This window comes from Cornus florida, unplaced genomic scaffold (assembly GCF_030987335.1).
Source record: "Cornus florida cultivar Cherokee Brave unplaced genomic scaffold, ASM3098733v1 CherokeeBrave_3.0.0_Hap2_Chr06, whole genome shotgun sequence".
In the NCBI taxonomy this organism is placed as follows: Eukaryota; Viridiplantae; Streptophyta; class Magnoliopsida; order Cornales; family Cornaceae; genus Cornus; species Cornus florida.
In genome coordinates, this window is record NW_026775576.1 from 21,725,775 (window position 1) to 21,746,735 (window position 20,961).

Consider the following 20,961-nt stretch of genomic DNA (forward strand, 5'->3'; position numbering starts at 1 on the left):
GTGACCCAGAAACTTCACTTCCCGCTGCCAAAATTCACACTTCTCGAACTTGGCAAATAACTGGTGTTCACGAAGCGTCTACAATACTATGCGAAGATGTCTCGCATGATCGTCCTCCGACCGAGAATAGATCAAGATATCATCAATAAAGACAATAACAAACTGATCCAAATAAGCCCTAAAGACTCTGTTCATTAAGTCCATGAACATTGCTGGTGCATTAGTTGTCCCAAACGGCATGACACGAAACTCATAAGATCCATATCTTGTGAGAAACGTTGTCTTAGGAATATCCTGCTCCCTAACCCTCAGTTGATGATACCCAGAAAGCAGATCAATCTTGAAGAAATATGTGGCTCCCCTTAACTGATCAAACAAATCATCGATCCTGGGTAGCGGATACTTGTTACGAATAGTAACCTTGTTCAACTCCCTGTAATTAGTACACAGGCGAAGCGAACCATCCTTCTTTTTCATAAACAAAACTGGTGCTCCCCAGGGTGAAGTACTCATACGAATGAAATCCTAGCTGAGTAATTGCTGAATCTGATCCCTCAGTTCTCTCATCTCTACTGGTGCCATCCTATACGGTGCCCTAGCAATGGGCGTAGTGCCTGGAGCTAAGTCAATCACAAAGTCGATCTCGCGACTAGGTGGCAACCCTGAAATCTCCTGAAATATATCCGAAAAGTCCTGTACAATTGGTATACGATCCAATGATACAGTAACCTCCTCCTCTGTTTCCTCCTCCACATGGAACAAATACGTGCTATTGCCCCCATTAGAATGTAGCATAACTACAACATACATATCCTGACCAAGTATGGTGAACACAATAGACCTATCAAAGCAATTAACTTGGGCATGGTAGTGAGATAACCAATCCATCCCAAGTATCACATCATAAGTGTGCATGTCCAGGACCAGTAGATTGGCTAGAAATCTGAGTTTGTCAATATCTAGTGTCACAGGCCCATCACTCTCATGTAAAACGGTTGTATCGCCCAATGGTGTAGAAATACCCTGAGGTCTAGTGTATACCCTCATCCTCATCCCAGATAAAATAACAAAAGTCCTAGTTATAAATGAGTGTGTAGCACCCGTATCAAATAAAACACGTCCATGCAAACCATGAATAGGAAACTTACCCTCAATAACCTGAGGTGCCTGAACATCCTGTGGCATGAGGGTGTACACCCTGCCATAGTGCAACTGATGTTGTACCTGTCCTTGAGTCTGCGGGGGTGCCAGTAAAGCCAGATGTGTCTGTCCCTGAATCCGTGGAACCTGTGGAGCTGGTAGAGGCACTGTCGCCTTCTGTTCCGGCTGCACATGTTGTCCCTGTCCCTGTCTCTATCCTACTTTAGGACACTGCCTGGTAGTATAACTATACTCTCCACAAGTGTAACAACTACCCTAGAAAATACCAAAAGGCCTCATCTGTCGGTTAACCGGTGGCTGACCCTGTCCTGCCTGTGGTCCCTCATTCGGCTGCCTCTGAATAGGTGCCCTATTCCTGTGAGCATTTGAACCACTTTTGTGCTTCTTTCAAGGCTGTTGTCCTTGGAACTTGTTATTGTCATTCTGTCGGTGACCATTGTCGTTCCCCTATTCAGCTGACTGATTAGTAGAGTCTTTATCACCCCGCTTCTCACCACGAGCCTGTCTGATGTCCACAGTCAACTGATACTACTGTAGAGAGGCGTCTACCACCTAAGCATATGTAGTATAAGCTGGACTACCTATAATAGCTCTCTTGATAGACCACATCAGTCCCTTAACGAAACTATTATGCTTCTTCTCCTATGTATTCACCTCCTCCAGTGCAAAAAGAGATAAGCGCGTGAACTGCTACTCATACTCCGCCACTGTCATGTTCCCTTGCTGCAGATTAAGAAACTCAGTCTTCATGGCTGCCCTCACTGCATAAGGGAAGTACTTCTCATCAAAGCGTGCACTGAACTGATCATAGGTCAATAATATCCTCTCCTCTGCGGTGGTAACTGACTCCCATCACTGTAGTGCATCTCCAACTAGCTTGAAGTCAGCAAGCATCTGCTTCTGAACCTCCGTACACTGAACCAAACGAAGATGTTACTCAATGTCCTGTTTCCACTGGTGAGCTGCTCTGGCATCGGTGGAGCCTGAGAACACAGGTGGACTCCCCTTTGTGAAAGAAATCATAGCATTTTCCCATGAGTCAGTCTGAACAACCGGTGCTGGTACAGGTGCCTACTGAACCGGTGGTTGATTCCGAAGTGCAGCTGTTACCCCAACTTCTATAGCCCGAGCAACGAAATTATTGATGTGAGGAGGAAACTCTGGATCTCTAACCTGACCCGGAGTTTGCTGAACTTCCTCCTGCTCATTATGAAACTGACCATTGTCATCCTCAAATCCAGGCAATTGCTGCTCCTCTTCCATTAGCTGACGCTGTAGGCGTTCTTGCTGCCTACATGCCTCTCTCCTCTACCTCTTATTTCCTTGCATGTTATGTCCTCTTCTCCTACCGTTAACCATCTGTTAACACGGAAAGACAAACATCAGTACGTTTTAAGCGAACCGTAAAAGAATTCAACGAATCCTCAACTTAAGCTCTAATCAAGAGAAAACGCTACGCGAAAGACTTAATACAAAACACCCTAGAGACACTTGAACCTGGAGTGCTCTGATACCAACTGTGATACCCCTCGGATCCGAGACACAGGTTGATCAGGCCCAGACCCAAACCCAAGGGAATATCAAACAATTAATATTTTAAAGCGAACACGGAATACAAAGTGAATTTAAGAAATAATAGTTTAAGCTGAAAGAAATCTAAAATATAAAATCCATTTAAAATTAAATACTTAAAATCCCAGATAATAATAATCCAACTCCAAAACCTCCAAGGGTACAACTCGGGAATCCATCCCGTGGACCCCTAATACGAAAACCAAACTAAACTGAAAAACTAAAAGGAAACCATATGAATAGAGCTCCTACATTGTCGGAAGAATGAGTGGTCGCCTCTGCTCAGCACGAACAAGCTCAAGTTTGGAACTGACGTACACCTGAAAAATAGGAGTGGGTCAGGCCCACGAACAAGTTCTATCCTACTACAATCCAAGCAGAGACTCGATACGCATATACACTCTAACCAACTCAACAATAACTATATCATCCATGTCTATATATATATATATATATCCACACTATGGACTCTCACTGGACTATGATACAGGTCTCAACCTGAGTAGAAGGTAACATTTAAAACGCACCTGAGTGGGCATAACTACCTAAGCCTAACAGGGTACACCTTGACCAGTATAGCCAGTTACGCGTCCTATTGCATATACGTTCCCTAACCGTTGACTTTGAGACTCAAGCTCGAGTCACGGTACCATAATAATATATTTAAAATCCGTTCACATTCATCCATAAGAAATCCAGCAAGTCGTTCAGCTTATTAAACCGCACAGATTTAAGTCGTTCAGCTTATTCAACCGCACAGACTTATACATAAGGAGGATTCTATTTTTATGATCCATTCCCTTATTCCAAAGTAAGTAAGACTTAGCAATTTGAGCTAATCCAAACCTAGTATGTCACCGTCCCATACTGGTACATACAATCCAATCCATCCAACAGTTGAAAAAATACATAATCAATGCACATAGCAACTGAACCATAATAACCATAAATAGAAATATAGACTAACATGCTTACTCCAGTAACTGATAGATCAAAATAGTAAGATATATCAATTAATTCTATGATGAACACAAATTGAATAGATAAGCATCATGTTCATCGCATAACTCCGTTACAAATTATCTTACTTGAGCATGGAGATAATTTATTCTTCTCATCCATAAAACCATGACAAGTCTAATAAAAACCATATTAATTATCATGCTTGTCCACTATTAATAATATCATATTAATAAAATTCCCACTCACAGAGAATAAATAAATTAAGGTTCAGTAATTTAAAATTCCTCTGTACTGAAATAAAACAATTTCCGTCGAGACTTACTAGTGTTCAAGCTATAAACACCTACTGGTTTATTAAGCATTAATCCACTCTCACAAGTGTTATATAGACTTAGAACATCTCAAAACACCCAAGTATAGCTTCCTACAGAATCTGAGAATCCCAAAATCCGAGTTCCGTAGCCAAACAGGTCGTAGAAAAACCAAAAAACTGGAACCCAACTGAAAGAGCCTGCTCTTCTTTGCTAGGAGCCGGCTCTCCTAGTCTTAGAGCCAGCTCCAAGTCCCCTAAGAGCCTGCTCTTTGATTTTAAGAGCCTGCTCTTTGTTTCCAAAGAGCCTACTCTTTAAACTTTGAGCTGTCTCTCTTCCTGTGTCTTCATCGTTTTCAATTCCGTTGAGTTTCTGATGAACTGACCTTCATCCCTAGGGTTCCTAAGTGTTTTAATTAGATTCCAGTGTGCTCAAGAAATAATTAAATTCCTTACTCACTCAACGACATTAATTATACATCAATTATGCCACATGGAATTTAAACCGGGATAATTTCGATTCATGAACACCAACTGTTTTAGCAAATCAACCTTACAACTAAATTACTTCCAGTGTTTCTCCAACATGTTATAGACCTACTAAAATTCATTGTTCATCAATTTACATAAAATAAAATAGAATCTACACCAGACAAGAATTTAAAACAAAACAATATACAGTATATACACACATCCAGTTTGTAAGCATCTAACCATGGAACCCAGTGTAATTTTAATCCTTATTAAATCCTGGAGTTATATTAAACGTGCAAAGAACATGAGCCTAAGGGAGAGAGTTAAGACAGAACTTGCCTTTGAGACTTTTGTTCAAAATCTTTACGTCGCCTTCTAAGGTTACGGCGATCCTGACTACAAAATTCCTACTCTCTCTGCCTCCACAGACGTGAATAGGTTTTATTTTCTTTTTATTTTTAAACCCTAAACAGACGTATCCAATATATTTATAGAGTTATACCAAACCCTAAATTAATTCAAGCCCCAAACTGAATCCTAATCGGCCCATAAAAACTTAATTAACACCGACGTCGGCTACAACTGTGATTTATTAAAAGAACCCTAATCTAATCATTAAATGAAAACAAATAATTAAATTAAAATAGGGATTCAAAGAAATAAAAAATTATGTCATTTAAACAACTTACCAATTTAAAATTAAGTCAAATAACTCAACTAATTCACATAAGTCAAATAATGCAAATAATTAAAATAAAGTCAAATAACTCAAGTAATTCAAATAATTCAAATAAACAATTAAATAATAAAAAATTTAATTAAAACAATAAATTAAATACCAGGACTATCCTTTTGAAATTAGGGGTATTACACAATGCCATGCTCATGTCGCTCTCCATTTTCCAAAACATTTTCGTTTCAACATCAAAACCGTTAGTGTAATCAGACCCAAGGCACCTCCAAGGCGTCACGAATGGAGGGTTGGCTAACTATCCACGATCATAAGGCACATCCAAGGCGTCGCATCCGGCCTAGTTAGCTCAACCATACTCCCTTCTAGACTACACTAACACCACAGACCACTAGGTGTCTTTTAGGCGTCCGAGTTTTCGCAAACACTTTTCAAAACATTTACCAAAAATCATTTTTCTTTCATTTTCAAATCTTTTTCCCATTCCTTCCCAATGCTTATGCATGAATGTATCATGCCATCTCATGTCATGTCAATATTCATTATCATGCTTTTAATTTAAGCTTAACCACCTAACATGCTTTATAATAACACAAACAACATATCATGCTTCCAAGCAAATAAAAATTTTAGCATGTTAAACATAAAATATATGAAAATAAATCCACATAAGCATGCTTCTCACAACAATTCCACAAAACCACTTACACATATATCCTCTACACATAAAATTTCACATAGATATACAAATCATTCAAGAGTTAATCACAATTAAGCATGCATTTGACACAAATCAACTTATACATACAATCATGAGCTTCATATACAACAACTAAATCATTCTAGAGGCAATCATCTCAAATTAAGCATGCTTGGCTACAATTAACAAAGAAAAATTCACAAAGAAACAAGAATTTCAAGAATTAGGAACCCCTACCTCAAGCTAGATGAAAATCCCCAATTTTTACCCTAGAATTTCGAAATTGCAAGCTTAGCCAATAAAGAAATTGTTTACATCAATGTGAAGGTCTCGCCGAGCTCTTCGAATTGTCGCAAACGGTTTCCAAAAATTCCAAGTAGTGAATGAGAAATCAAGTTCTAAAGTTTTGATTCAAAAAGAAAAGAAAAAGCAAAGTAAAGGGGGTGAGAGAGAGAACCAGTGGGGAGAGAGAAAGGGAAGCAAGAAATGAGGCCTAAATGCCTCTTGGTTCAATCTTTAACATGATATGTGGGCCCCACCAAAAAATTAAATTTATTTTCTCTTTTAGTTTTAGTCTCATTAGACACCATATATATATACTTATACACATTAATTCACAATCACTTAAAACACATTAAATAAAATAAATATGATGCAAATGAATCCAACCAAGATTCCCGGATGTAACAATTCCGGTAGCAGGTCCCACACGGAACCGTCCGGCCCCAAAAAAAGAAAAAATGCAAAAATGGCAACCTTGGCATTTCAAAGAGTCCTGGACTCAATGAAATGTCCCAACCAACTCTCGGATACAACCGGTACACCCCACAGTGTCCGGCACGTAAAACGAGAAAAGACAAAATGCCCTTGTATGGACGAAAAATTTCAAAATTTGGAAAATGAAGAAAATTGGACACGTTACAGTTCCAGTTACCATATCAGACCTTAAGTGCGTATACCTAACCGAGTAATTAATTGATTTAAGGGAATCATCGTTTCCCACAGACGGCGTCAACTGTTGGGGGAGAAATTCACGCGGTCCGATACGACACTGTTTTCCTGCAAATAAGAGAGTAGAAGATCGATGAATCTTGACGACCCTGGTGTGATGCCTGCCAAGAGCTCTCCGACGATCAAATCAGTCACTGGAGGTCTAAAAGAAAGGTAGGGATTTAATAATCGTTTTTTGACGTACCTTTATTGACTGGTAGGATCTCCTCCTTATAGTCGCTCTCCTTCAGTTCATTTACGGGATCAGAAGAGATCCGCTTGTGCAAGATCAGAGGAGATCTGTTTGTTACCAGATTTGTGGGGGATATGATTTACCCTTTTGACTTCCTCAAATTATGTCAAGGTTATCCTTAGCCTGTTAAACCACGTCATCTTTAATTATCCTTGATAATAAAATATTGTCATTCTTATCCGATGGAAATATCATTGTTCGAACCTCGGAGGAAGTCTGGCGGCTGGTCAACACTTAGTTGCCTCTATCGTTAGGTCAAGGTAGGTTAGATTTATTTTTCCCTATCAAGTCGCATCACGGTGTCCGAGTCAGCTTGTCTTCTGTTTTTATTGGCTGGTGAATGATCCTGGTGCGAAGCCCCAAACTACAGTAAATCGCCACCATTACGTGCAAGCTCAATTCGCCGTCCACGGCGCACTGCTTGAATGATTTTGAAGCTTAGAGTGCCTGGTCTAACAACTTGCTCGGGCCGCAATAACTAGCTTATCAATCGACTTCTTGACGGAACTCCGATCAGAAAAAAATGAATAAGAATATATAGGAAGCTAGAGAGGTAATACCATATATTACACACACATCAATTGCAGTTCTGCAACTGTATATAAATTAAACATTAGTCTAAACCCACAATGGAAAGAGAAAAAAAAAAAAAAAATCAGAATTCAGAAAATTTCACCAATATCTTGAATGGGTTAAATTCACCATTAGGGCAAATTAGTTGATAATTCTATCGGTGTCAAAGGAAAGGTAGGTGTCATCAAATTGTTTGGTTTTTCTTAATTTACTCTTTTCCCCATGGCTCTCAATATTATTATTATCCCTGTGAATAATATTATTTGAGAAATGCCAAGATTAGTCCATGACAGTGGTTAAACTTTTTAATTTTTAAATTTTGTTATAAAACTCAGTTGTGTAGTTAGCGCAATTCATAAGATGTTGCCAAGCCAAACAATGTCTTCGATATTTTATACGTTTACTTGAATAGGATTTTGGTCTAAAAAAACAAAAACAAAGAATAGGATTTTCGAGCATGAAATTTATTTGTCAATAGTAATTTTTTATTTGGTCTTTACAACAAGGGAAAAAATCACATAACCTCCTATACTAACGTTTTTGTCCAAAATGCCTCCACTAAAATTAAACACCTCCTCAATTATAAACCGTCGTCACATTGCTTCATTTTCGTTTGAATCCGTTCAATCAGGTATGAATCGACAGATATACCCTTATTATATAATATAAAATTTAAATCTATATTAATTATTATTTTGCATATTACAATTGTAACTTGGGGGTTCCATTTCTAGAAATTGGTAAGAATAAGCGCCGCCGTATGCGATTGTGTTATCTTTAAAACTCTCACCTCTCTCGCTCTCTTTAAAACCAGATTGGAATACCCATAAGCCCTCTTTTTTGGATCTGTTGGCACCAAAACTTGGCAGCCACTTCAGCAGCGACGTGGACCAATGGGAAGCCGATAAGTGTTAAGCATGTCCAAGAATGGTCGGCCAATGGAGAAATTGTAGGAGAAGATTTAGGAAGATATCTATATATTCAGCCACCTCACCAAAAGGGTTGTTACTAAACAACCGAGACTTGTGTTAATTTCAAAAGGAAATTTCATTAGAAATAGAACATTGGGAGAAGTTGGCTAAGGTGACATAATTAAGTTCCTATAAAATAGGGATTTAGTTATGAGAAAGGAAATTGAATCCTTATGGAAATGAAATTCAAAAGGAAGGGGCAGCCACGTGAGTGTATGGGTTAAGGCTATAAATGGTCTTCCAGCCATTTAAGGGAAATATTTCAGTCAAGCTTGAAGAAAGAAGTTGCTAAAAATCAGCAACTTACTAGCAATCTTCCAGCAGCTTTCTACCGACTTCTTAGTAATCAAAATTTTCTTCAACAAAGGTATTCTATTTGAAGCAAGACGAAACAAGAGGAGAAGAGACGTGAAAGACTACTGGAGTACGACCTATTTTCAGCAACAAAGTAAAGCAAATCAAGGAAAAGAGAGATTTCAGTAAAGACTTTCCCATTGAAACTGGAGTATCGATATTGAAGGCGAGGAATGTTGGGCCGTAGCTCAGTTTGAATTTCAAAAGAAAATGATTGAAGCAAGAGAGATTTTAGCAAGAAATAATTAGAAATTAGTTGGTTTTAGAACTTCTATAAATAGAAGTATTGTATTCCATTTCTAACTGGTCCAGCACCACCACAAAACATGCATTTCAACTAAAAATGTTTTCAATTGACTCTACGTTATTTTCCTATCAATTTCTTTATTTCAATTTAATGGCAATTGATTAGATCCTCGTCAACTATTTCGATTCAGCCATTTACTTTATTTCAATTTCAATTATGCCAATTTTAATTACGCAATTTTAGTTAGGCTTTCAATTCAATGGCAATTGATTAAATTCTTGCCATTGAATCGTAATGACAATTGATTAAATTCTTGTCATTACTTGGCTGATGGCAATTGATTAAATTCTTGCTATCACGTTTCAGTGGCGATCGATTAAATTCTTGCCATTGTGTTTGGCTGGTGGCGATCGATTAAATTCTTGCCATTGTGTTTGGTTGATGGCGATTGACTAAGTTCTCGCCATCTGTCTTCATTCGGCCATTCCATCCATTCAAACATTCATCAGCCGTTGCATTTCTTTAGACACTCTAAAAAGTCCTTGCTACAAACAAGGCATAAAAGAACATTGCTGGGAGTTCTTACTAGTCTCTCTCCCACACAATCGCCTGAGAGTCAGCCATTGGAAAAAGGAATAGGCTGGTGTTCAATTACATATTTTGGGTATTTTGTACAAATACTCTGGCACGCCCGCGAAGAGTCCATCGACCGGCGTAGGGAACAAAAACCGCGCGAACACGTTTTGGCACGCCCGGTGGGACCACTACTAGAGTGTTATAAAAGAGGCAAATATGCCGCGGCCCACAAAAAATTCTAAGGCCGTGGCTACTGATGAAGATTTGGAGGAAGGCGATCAACCAGTACAGGCTGAGAACTCTGCAACAAGTCCTACTGATGAGTTAGCCGTACTTCAAGCACAGGTTAGCTCCTTGGTAGATGCAATGGGAAGGATGGGAGCACGCTACAACGACTTGCATGAAAATATGTCCCAACTCTCAGCCTTTATTTTGAACAAGCCGACTCAAGCTAGTAGCTCCAACAATCAGGAATCGGCTTCTCAGCCGAATCTATCACAAGCTGCTCGGCCAGAGAGGGCCATTGAAACATCACAGCCATGGCCACCAGTAGTGACACTCCAACCAGGTGCAACATCAAGTCAGCCGGTTCATACGCTACTCACCTGGGCAGAAAGCTATCCTCAGCCTACGTGGGTAGGTTCTAATCAGCCACCAGTAGCAGGTTCGCGGCCACAGGTAATTCCACCAAACCCTCCTCGGATGCCTTTGAACTCGGGGGGCAATCAGATCAAGTGGAGGCCACCGAACCCACTGTATACTCATGTGCCGCCACAGGTAGGGCTCGGGGGGCAGAATATGGCTAATGGCTAATCAGCCACATGATTGGCCGAATTGCTATCAACCAGCGGCTAATCAGCCGCCAGTTTTTAATCAGGTACCACCAATATTAAATCAGCCACCTCAAGTCATGTTAGATAGAAGACAATTAGCTGATTTACTCATAGAAGAATATGGCCTGGAACTTAGAGGTGCCGGCCGACCAATTTATAGAACTCCTTATCCAGAAGTGGTAGACCAAGCTGAGTTCCCTAGAGGATATAAAGTCCCTGACTTTGTAACCTTTAGTGGAGAGGGGAATCAATCGACCGTGGAACACATTGGCCGATTCACGGTTCAATGTGGAGAGGCCAGTGTTAGCCCGTGGTTGAAATTGAGGCTTTTTCTTAACTCTTTGACAGGGGCAGCTTTTTCATGGTATATTCGTTTACCTCCTAATTCTGTTTTTAATTGGCCACAGATGGAGGAATTATTCCACGATCAGTTCTACCGTACGGAGACAGAACCTACTCTGGCCAATTTATCCAGGATAAGTCAATTGCCTAGTGAATCGGTCGAGACATTCATTGCAAGATTCAGGAGAGCAAGATTAAGATGTCGTATACCTCTTCCAGAACAGGAGTACATTCGTTTGGCTTTGAACGGCCTTGATTTTGAACTTCAGAAGAGGTTTGAAGGAGTTCCATTTTGTGACATGTATGACCTGGCCGAGAAAGCTACCAGGTATGAGTTGGTTCTCAAAGAGGAGAAAGAACGAAAAAATTCCTCTAAAGGTACGTACTATAGGGACCCCAACTATGAAGTTTATTCAACTGATATGGTTGAAGAGGAAGATTTTGAAGCTAATTTAGCCGAAGTCATTCTAAAGAAACCTTATGTACGTGACGCTTTAACAAAACCAAATGTATCCACCAGTGGTACTCAGCCATCGACTTCATCGGCCAGGAAGGGTACGGCTGATACTGGTAAGGTTTATACGTTTGATCTGGCCAAAACAGAACAAATTTTTGATCATTTGTTGGCCGACAAACAAATCGTTTTGCCAAAAGGACACAATATACCATCGACCAATGATTTAAAAGGAAGAGAGTTCTGCAAATTTCATAATTCATGGAATCATACTACTAACAATTGTTATGTATTTAGAAATGTATTGCAGAAATCTATCGATGAAGGTGTATTGAAATTCCCTGAAAAGAAGCCAGATGTAATGGGGGTCGATGGCGATCCATTTCCTAATATTGTCAGTACCAATGTAATCAGCCTTGCAACTGAAAAAGCCGCTGATAATGGTAGACAGGAAAGATTACCAAAAGTTCTTGGTAGTTCATCGGCCAGTAATGATGAGCAGAAAGTTAAGGACTTTGAAATTCAATTAAGAGAAGCTCAAATTGCCCTCATCAACCATGGTTGTTGTCCAAATTGCAAAGGCTGAAGGAATGACTCAGACAAGAGGGGCTATTTCCAATCAACCAGAAAGCGCAGTGTCCATGAAAGGTTAGGCCATCAGCCTAGACAGAATCACGAAGAAATCAATCGATCAATATTTAGAGAAAATGGGCCGAGGGCAATGAGAATCATTCGGTCATCGGTGGCCGATAGAGTCCTGCCAGAACAACATTTTTATCCTAGTTTCAAAAGGAAACCAACAATTCAGTCAGAAATATGGGTTCAAAAAGGAGAAGAATCTAACCGTGTAAGAACGGTTAGACCTCCTTTGGTTGACCATGGCAGATGGACTCGAGTAAGTCACCCAAAGTTTCCTAAGCAACCTCCTACACGTACTCAAAAAAGGAGGATGCAAAGAAAAAATGCAGAACTCAAAATGAAAGAAGACAAGATCGACCATGATCAACTAGAAAGAAAAAATGAACCAATGGTGGCTGAAGACATGGAGGTCGCTACATCCTTTGAGAATAAGGCATGCTTTTATGAAGAAAAAGATGATCAGCCAGACCAAGATCCAAAGCATGCGGCCAAGTACAGAATTCGTTTTGGTTCTCTCCCGGATGAGGTAAATTGTAACATGGTATTTGTTTTGCCTTCTGTGTTTGAAGCAAGGATAGAACCAACGATGAACAGGGATGTTGAGTCAGCCAAGCAGGAGGAAAAGGCTGAATCTTCAGAAATTAAGAACGATTCGACAAGTTCATCGGCCGGGATAGGATTGATCTCTCAAGATCAGCCATCTAAGGCTGATAAAATCATTTTCGAAAAACCACTTTTGTCTATGACACAGCAGTTGAGGCCGTTGTATGTTAAAGTATGGGTTGAGGGTCAGCCAATCAATAGGGTTTTGGTTGACAATGGTTCGGTGGTGAATGTCATTCCAGCAACTACTTTGAAGAAATTTGGTAAAACCATGGACGATGTAGTTCCAACTGACGTGGCCATCAGTGGTTTTAATGGAGGATCTAGTAACACCAAAGGTATTCTACCTTTGGAAATTACTATTGGCGGAAAGACATCCTTTACGGCTTTCTTTATCATTGATTCAACCGCGGCCTATAATCTCCTTTTAGGCCGAGATTGGATTCATCCTAACATGTGCATCCCATCAACCTTGAATTAAATGTTGATTTTTTGGGATGGAAATGAGGTAAAAATTGTTGAGGCTGATAACAAACCCTTTATAGCTAGGGTGTATTCGGCTGAGGCTGCACTTTATGATGAAACTGTTGTACCTATCAAATTTGTTGGCATTAACAGGATGGGACGACCAGCAGCAGCAACAATGAAGAAGAATTTAATTAATGCTGATATTAAAGAATTATTGTCAGAAGCAGCTCGGCCGAAAATTGATATTTTCAGGTCGACCATCAAGGACATTGAAGATGTTACTGATGGATCACAAAACCAATGAAGAAAAGAAACGGCAAGCTTTCAGGGCCGCTTACATAAGACTGAAAGCATATCTGGCTGAGAAGAGATTGGCCAGAGAAGAACAGTTATATGAAAAGGTATTGGCCAGCACGGCCGATATAATTGAAGAAGGTTTCGAAAAGCTGGATGCAATCCAACTTGAAGATTTGGAGTCAGCCCCTTCCAGGATGGAAGATAATAAAGCAGAGGTGCAAGATCCTTTATTGGAAATAAATGTTGGTACTAAAAAAGATAATCAGCCATTATTTGTTAGTGCTTTACTTGAGCCTAAATTCCAGGCCAATTTGATTAAATTATTAAATGAATATAAGGATTGCTTTGCTTGGAGTTATGAAGAGATGCCTGGCCTGTCTAGAAAATTGGTAGAACATAGATTACCGATCAAGAAAGATTTTCAGCCATATAAACAACCACTAAGAAGGATGTCTTCGGAAGTAATGCTCAAAATTATAGAAGAAATTGAGAGACTTCTTAAGGCAGGATTTATTCGAACAGTTAGGTATGTTGAATGGCTTTCTAATGTTGTTCCGGTAATGAAGAAGAATGGCAAACTTAGAGTTTGTGTGGATTTTCGCAATTTAAATAATGCCACTCCAAAAGATGAATATCCAATGCCTGTGGCCGATCAACTTATTGATTCGGCCGCTAAGCATGAATTATTATCTTTTAGCCGAGGAAGATATTCATAAAATGGCTTTTAGATGTCCTGGGTCAATTGGTACTTTTGAGTGGATTATGATGCCATTTGGCCTAAAAAATGCTGGGGCTACTTATCAAAGGGCAATGAATTCTATCTTTCATGATATGATTGGCCGATTCATGGAAATTTATAGAGATGATGTAGTTGTGAAATCATCGGCCAAGAGACAGCATTTGGAACACTTGAAAAGGGCCTTTGAAAGGATGAGGATTCACAAATTGAAAATGAACCCATTGAAGTGTGCATTTGGAGTTTCAGCTGGGAATTTCTTGGGGTTCTTGGTACACAAACAAGGTATTGAAGTTGATCAGAACAAGGTCAAAGCTATTATAAATGCTAGGGCCCCAGCCAACAAAAAACAAGTGCAATGGTTCCTCGGCCAGGTAGGTTTTCTTAGAAGATTTATTTCTAACCATGCTGGCCAAGTGCATGTCTTTTCGACTTTAGTTAAATTAAAGTCACATGAGAAATTTCATTGGGACGAATCCCATCAGAAGGCCTTTGACAAAATAAAAGAGTATTTGGCAAACCCCCCGGTTGTAATGCCTCCAAGAAAGAAGTGGCCGTTAAAGCTTTATTTATCGGCCGCAGAAGAATCAATTGGTAGTATGCTCGCACAAGACAATAAACATGGAAAGGAGCAGGCTGTCTACTACCTGAGTAGAGTACTGACTGATGTAGAATGCAGATATTCCTCAATTGAGAAGCTTTGTTTATCTTTGTACTATTCGGCCATGAAGTTGAGAGTATACATGCGGCCTGTTGATGTTTACATTCTTTGTCAGACTAACGTGATCAAGTATATGCTACCAAGGCCATTGATCACTGGCCAAATAGGTAAGTGGGCTTTGGTTTTGATGGAATTCAATTTTATCTACGTCCCACAAAAATCAGTAAAAGGAAGGGTTCTGGCTGATTTTTTGGCCGATCATCCTTCAACTGATATTGATCCATGGGTTTATGATAAATTGGAGTCATCAGCTATATTCTTAACTCCTTGGATCTTGATATTTGATGGATCAAGCATGGCTGATGGAGCAAGAGCAGGTATTGTTATTATTTCGCCAGCTGGCAGAAAGGCTTCATTCTCTTTCTTTTTAGATTTTAAATGTTCAAATAATCAGGCCGAATATGAAGCGCTTATAATCGGCCTGGAGATTTTAATTGAAATGGCTGTTAGAGATGTAAAGATTTTGGGAGATTCAAACTTAGTCCTTAGCCAAATTTCTGAAGATTTTAAGTGCCTAAGTTGGCAATTAAGGCCGTTTCATTCTCTGGCCACTTCATTAATCAATTAATTTGATAATGTTCAACTTAAGTTCTGGCCGAGAGGGCAGAATAAGGAGGCCAACAGCATGGCCCAAGCAGCCTCTGGAATAAGAGTACCAGCCGGAATAGAAGATCAGTTGATAAAGATAACACGAAGATCTTTGCCATCGGCCGAATTGAGAAATACTATGTTGTTTGATACTTTGACAATTGATGTAGAAGATTTGGCCGACGATGACTGGAGGATACCATTTATAATGTTTCTTCGAAATCCAAACATCAAGACTGATAGAAGTATTAAAAGAAAAGCGATCAACTTTGTGCTTCTAGATGGGGATCTATACAGAAAAGGGTTAGAAGATGGGCTCTTACTACAATGCATAAGCAAGGAGGAATCACTTCAGGTTATGGCCGAGGTACATGAAGGCAGCTGTGGGGCTCACCAAGCTGGGATTAAAATGAGAAGGCTGATTCGCAGGTATGGATATTATTGGCCGAGGATGAGGAAAGATTGCATAGATTACTCAAAAGGTTGTCAAGCTTGTCAAAGACACGAGACGATTCAAAATGTACCAGTAAAAGAATTACAGCCAATAATCAAACTTTGGCCATTCAGAGGTTGGGGCCTTGACCTTATTGGTAAAATTAATCCACCATCAAGCGAAGGCCATCACTGGGTGATTGTTGCCACAGATTATTTTACTAAATGGGTTGAGGCCAAGGCTTGCAAAGCGGTTGATCAGCAAACAGTGATTAATTTCATGGAACAAAACATCATCCACAGATTTGGGATTCCAGAAACACTTGTTTCAGACAATGCAACAGTATTTAGGGCAACTGATGTACTACAATTCGGCCACAACATGAATATTCATATGTCAGCCTCTACGCCATACTATGCTCAAGCAAATGGCCAGGCCGAATCTTCAAACAAAATTTTAATAGAGATCATTGAAAAAATGATCAAAGATAAGCCAAGAAGGTGGCATGAGACTTTGTCTGAAGCTTTATGGGCCTATAGGAACTCAAAAAGAACAGGCACAGGAGTTACACCATACATGTTAACTTATGGTCATGATGTTGTTCTGCCTATGGAAATGAAGGTTAAATCAGCCAGAGTTGTTTTTCAAAATAATCTAACTCCAGCTGATTATACTCAAGCAATGTTGGTAGAATTGGAAGATTTAGATGAAGTTAAAAGGGATGCTTTGGATCATATCATAGCTCACAAGAAGAAGGTGATGAGGATCTACAACAAGAGGGTAAAACCTAAGTCTTTTGCTGAAGAAGATTTAGTTTGGAGAGTTGTTTTGCCAGTGGGTAAAGTCGATAGGAAATATGGGAAGTGGTCCCAAAAATGGGACGGGCCATACTTAGTCCATTAAGTCTTAAGTGGAGGAGCATATAGGCTGAAGTATTTCAGTGGCCGATTACATGACTACCCCATTAATGGCAAGTACCTCAAGAGGTACGTACCGGCAATCTTTGAAAGGGAAAATTAGTGTTAGCCAGTACTTATGGCTGACCATGTATACCTTTATGTAATAAAATTCGGCCTATTTTCCTAGGCTGATTTGGTTATTTTAATAAAAATTTTCTTGCTAAAATGTTGATATTTGTTTGGAGTAACAAAAGAGGCCATTTATTCATTGAAGTGTAAAAGATTACATCATTTAAAGATCATACACTAAGATGGCCACAAAAGGAAGCTAATATAAAAAGATTCATATGCTTGCAAATTTTTCCTTGAAATCGGCCCAAATAACTAAGGACCGATTGAAGGCCACCATGGCCTGCCTCTTTGACTCTTCCAACTGAGGTAATTCTCCACGAAGATTTGCATGCTCGTGAGCAAGGTCTTGAGCTTCAAACTGCAATGTGGCAGCTTCAGCAGACAAGATGGCCTTACGAGCATGGATCTGGTCGATCTCTTTCTGAAGGACATGTTCTCTTTCCTCAAGGCCGATGAACTCTGTATTCACTCTTTCAAAGGAGGAAGCTTGGGTTAACAATTGGTTAGCAAGGGTATCCTTCCTATTCTTACTCTTGTTGAATTGGTTGATTGCTTCATTGGCCTGGAAAATATCATCGGTCAGAGTTGGTAGTTGGCCTTTAAAGGTAGCAATAGTGGCTTGAAGATCAACCGGAAAGTCTGGGTACTGGCTGAGTGTAGAAAGCACTGCTGTGAGCTCACTTTCAAATTGAGGAAGATTAGCAGCATCTCTTTTCAAGATCTCAAGTAAAGATTTTTTGGTTTTTTCTAAGGATTGTATAGGGATATTGGCTGAAGTGACTGGAGTGGCTCCAGAAGATTCACTTTCTCTCTCTTCAGTCACTGAAGCTACCACATCCTTAAAGAAATTGCTTAAGGCCAATAGAGATGAAGCAGGAGCTTTTTGTGGAGGAAATAAAGGAACAATTTGAGTTTTCTCATACACAACCTGACAAAATGAGGAAAGATTAGATCTTAAAATTTTTGGGGTTATGAGATAGTCAATACCTTGGATGATTCGGCCATGTCTGTCACCAAGAGTGGCTGATGACTAGTTACTGGAGGAGGAAGTTCTGGCTGAACCGCTGTGCTATCTCCCTGGGATGAAGTTTTAGCAGGAGTGACTTGAACATTGAAGGGCACCTCAATGGGGTCATGAAAATCCTTCAGAGGGCTGAAATTTCTAACCGGACTATAGACCAAGTCAAGAAGAGGAGATTGTTGCAAAAGAGAAGAGATTAAGGATGTTATTAATTGAAAAGTTTGGAAAGTTCAAGTACAGTTATCTTTACCTCTTTTTCATCTGAGGAATGATCAGAAGGATTGTCAGCCACATTAATTACAGGATCATCGGCCACGTCTTCTGTAGGATGAGGGCTTTCTAGATTTTCTTCTACTTCATGTTTCTTACTTTTGCTCAATCTTGTCTTTTTTAAAGTACCATGAGCAGTTGATTTCTTTCTTTTTCCCTGGAGATGGAAGCTTTATTAAAGTTTGTCTCGGCCAATAATAGTTGTGGCCAAGAATTAGAAATCAATATTGGCCAAGTATTTTAATAATAGGGCCGATATGATTATCTTCGTATGTTAATGGATAAAAACTTTTACCTTTGGAGGGGCTGGAGGAACATCAGGGATGACGACTGATTCAGTTGTTGTAGGCTGAGGAGGTTGGCTTGAGGAAATTTTATCATCTTGGGGCTCAACGTCCTCTGGATTAGGCAAGGCTGATAAAGTTCCACTGTCTGAATCTGCAAAAAAAAAAGTTGTAAGAGAAATTCAATTTAAAGTTCTTTTAAATATATATATATATGCAAGTAAAGGAAGATTGTACCTTTGAGAAGGCTGGCAGTGGCTTTGGCCTTAGCTTTTCTCTCTTTATTGATCCTTGTTAGAGCATCTACTGACTGAGAGAAAGGGAGTTTCTTGACCGTTTGTTTTTTACCTTTGGGAGGATCCTTTTGAGGCACCTTCTTTGGGGTAACGGCCCGGGAAATTACGAATGCCCCTTCAAAGGCCACAGATATGAACTTGAAAGATTCCAATATTTTAACAACAAGTGACTGGCTATCAGCCGTCCTTGTAGAAGTAATGTAAGAAGACCACCATTGATCAAAACTAGAATCTGAGGCTGGGTTCTTGATGAAGGGTTGGAATTGGAATCCGGCTTGCAGATTTGAGAACCGGGAGGACACGTTCTTTACATAGGAGTCATCTGGAAATACCACAAGCCTATGGAAGTTTTTGTTGAAAGAGAAATAAGGGGGCATGGGGATCATTTGAGTCAGACCAAATTGCCTAGCAAGTTGGTTTGGATTGTAGAACTCAACTCCAACTTTTGAGTTTACTGTGCCTAGAGGGCCAGTGTTGAAGTGAAGGTCTCTTAAAAGTAAGAAACTAGCCCACATGGCCGAATGCTTATCAGCTGATTTTTTGGTAGACACTCCTTGAGGAGGAGTCAGCCATCGAGGTACTTGTGAGCAATGAGAAAATGGAAGGAATTGGCTGATAGTCCTCTATTCACAACCGGAGTAAAAGAAATTGAAGCAATCTCCAAACGAATGGGATTTAGGTACGGCCGATGCGTAACTTACAGAAAGTAATGGGTCATTGGCCGAAGGCCTCACCACAGGTCCGAGCTCAGGAAAGTACACTTGAAGCCAAATTTGAAATAACCAGAGGGGACCACCATAGCGTCCGAAGTTGGAGGTAAGCAAGTCATGAATCCCTCTATATAAATGGGAAAGCACCAAGGGAGCAAGAGCAAGGTGTTTACCTCTTGAAAGGGCAACGGCCACATGAATGAAATCCTTTGTGACTTGAAAGGCCGGTACACATAAAAGAAACTTGTTTAGCCAGGTCAACAAGAAGGCAATATGTTCAGCATCATTCACAGGGATGCGAGGATCCATGGTGGAAGTTAAGTACTTGCCATAAGAGGATTCAGATGACTTGGTTCCAGTTTGCTTTGAAGGGAAGATGAAAGGAGAATCCTCCTCTACCAACAAGGTACTTACATCAATCCCAAAGGGTTTGAGGCCGGTTAGATAGCACACGTCTTGCATGGTTGGAGCCATCATGCCACACTTCAAGTGTAAGGAGTTGGTGGTGGTCGACCAATTAAACATGGCTGCTATCATCAAGGCCCTGTCTTGGGCGATGTTAGTTTTACTTAGCTGAATGGCATCATATATGCCACAATCCTTCCATACTTCTCCCTTCACAGCTCCAACCCGGTCGACCCAATTGATCCAAGCATCATTTGGAATATGCCATGTTCTAAAATGAAAGTGTGGCAAACTGCCATTTTCATTAGGAGGGAAGGTTTGAAGGAATGGAAGAACGTCGGCCGAAGGATAGAAAGGTGAGATTGATGAAGGAGCTTCGTCAAGGAAAGCAGGACCTAAGCCTTTGAAGTCAGTACGAAGATCGATAAGGGTATTGAGACAGTATTTGTAAGGAGATAGAGTTTTTAGGGATTTTTCTATGATATTGCCATGGGTTGAAGGATCGGAAGGTTGAGGGATAGAGGTGGAATCAGTTGATTTAGTTTTCTTAGGAGCCATAGAAGACGTCAGGAACGATTTTGCCGAGAAAGAATTTCAGAGATAGAAAGTTTAAGGGAAGAAGAATGATTTTAGGGATTAGAGAGCATCAAGCTAAATACTTGCTGGATGTAATAGCGGATTAGTGTAGTCACCGCTTTAATTGGGAAAGATAACCATTAAAGCAGGTGGTTGGAAAGAGAATTTATTACCAAAATTTGAATTACAATTTTAGGCCGATTCAAATTCCAAACGCTTCATATCATAAGTGATAAAAGCATTTGAAATTCAGGGGGCATTTGTTGGCACCAAAACTTGGCAGCCACTTCAGCAGCGACGTAGACCAATGGGAAGCCGATAAGTGTTAAGCATGTCCAAGAATGGTCGGCCAATGGAGAAATAGTAGGAGAAGATTTAGGAAGATATCTATATATTCAGCCACCTCACCAAAAGGGTTG

At 39.9% G+C, this 20,961-nt stretch overlaps 2 protein-coding genes across 2 annotated transcripts; both read left to right on the forward strand.

Annotated features, from left to right (window-relative positions):
• Nucleotides 1-10,745: 10,745 nt before the first annotated feature.
• LOC132313861 (uncharacterized) lies at nt 10,746-12,050 on the forward strand. The gene has a single exon (XM_059812801.1). The coding sequence runs from the start codon at nt 10,746-10,748 to the stop codon at nt 12,048-12,050; it is 1,305 nt and encodes a 434-aa protein (XP_059668784.1).
• Nucleotides 12,051-14,188: 2,138 nt separating this feature from the next.
• Nucleotides 14,189-16,852, forward strand: LOC132313862 (uncharacterized). The gene is made up of 2 exons (XM_059812803.1): nt 14,189-15,373; nt 15,518-16,852. The coding sequence occupies exons 1-2, from the start codon at nt 14,189-14,191 to the stop codon at nt 16,850-16,852; spliced, it is 2,520 nt and encodes an 839-aa protein (XP_059668786.1).
• The last annotated feature ends 4,109 nt before the right edge of the window (nt 16,853-20,961 follow it).